This window comes from Pteropus vampyrus, unplaced genomic scaffold (assembly GCF_000151845.1).
Source record: "Pteropus vampyrus isolate Shadow unplaced genomic scaffold, Pvam_2.0 Scaffold93, whole genome shotgun sequence".
Taxonomy (NCBI): Eukaryota; Metazoa; Chordata; class Mammalia; order Chiroptera; family Pteropodidae; genus Pteropus; species Pteropus vampyrus.
Genome location: NW_011888874.1, coordinates 842,135 through 842,770, shown reverse-complemented (window position 1 = coordinate 842,770; position 636 = coordinate 842,135). Strand labels below are relative to the sequence as shown.

Here is a 636-nt window from a genome sequence, read left to right as displayed (position 1 = left end):
CACCATCTCTCGACGAGCTTATTTTGTTAGTCATTTTATATTTCCATTTTTTAAAACATGTTACCATTGTGAAAGAAGTGTCCTAAGGCTACATGTCTTTTTGTTCCACCAAGAGGGCCATGCGTCACATACCTTGCAGCCACTGTGAGTCCTGGTCTTCATCAGGGGCGCAGTGGTACACAGCTCGATGGCCTCCGGCTCGTGGAAAATGACTGCTGGAAGCGGTTCCTTTTTCAGTGTCAGGACATTCAGTTTAGACTTCAGCATGGTCTGAAAGTGCTAAAAAAAAAAAAAAAAAAAAAAACAGGAAAATTATATAAGCTGAATTGAGTTAAATCACTTGGAATTGTACATGATGCAATTGTACATCAAACCTAGTGGCAAATCTTTGTTTTATTAACTCTGCCTTAATAGAGGAGGCCAAGAGATGTTTAGTGAAACGAAGGGCAGGGAAAAATCTGTCGGGACACTACTAAAGTGAAACCATAGAGACAGCCAGTCCCTACGCAGACATCATAGAAACGTGGGATAGTGGCGGAGTTACCACAATCTTGTTCTGAGAGGTTCTTCCGAGGTGATAGACACAGAAGAAATCCTAGAGATGTGTTCCTGCTGAATTCAGCGAAAGAAATGAAG

At 41.7% G+C, this 636-nt stretch overlaps 1 protein-coding gene across 1 annotated transcript in view; it reads right to left on the bottom strand.

Moving 5' to 3' along the window:
• PID1 (phosphotyrosine interaction domain containing 1) overlaps positions 1-275 on the bottom strand; it is a 114,540-nt gene extending 114,265 nt beyond the window's left edge. Inside the window, exon 1 of the mRNA XM_023532916.1 lies at positions 133-275. Within this exon, the coding sequence (XP_023388684.1) occupies positions 133-267 (135 nt within the window). The 5' untranslated portion in view covers positions 268-275. The remainder of the gene's footprint in view (positions 1-132) is intronic.
• Positions 276-636: the final 361 nt, after the last annotated feature.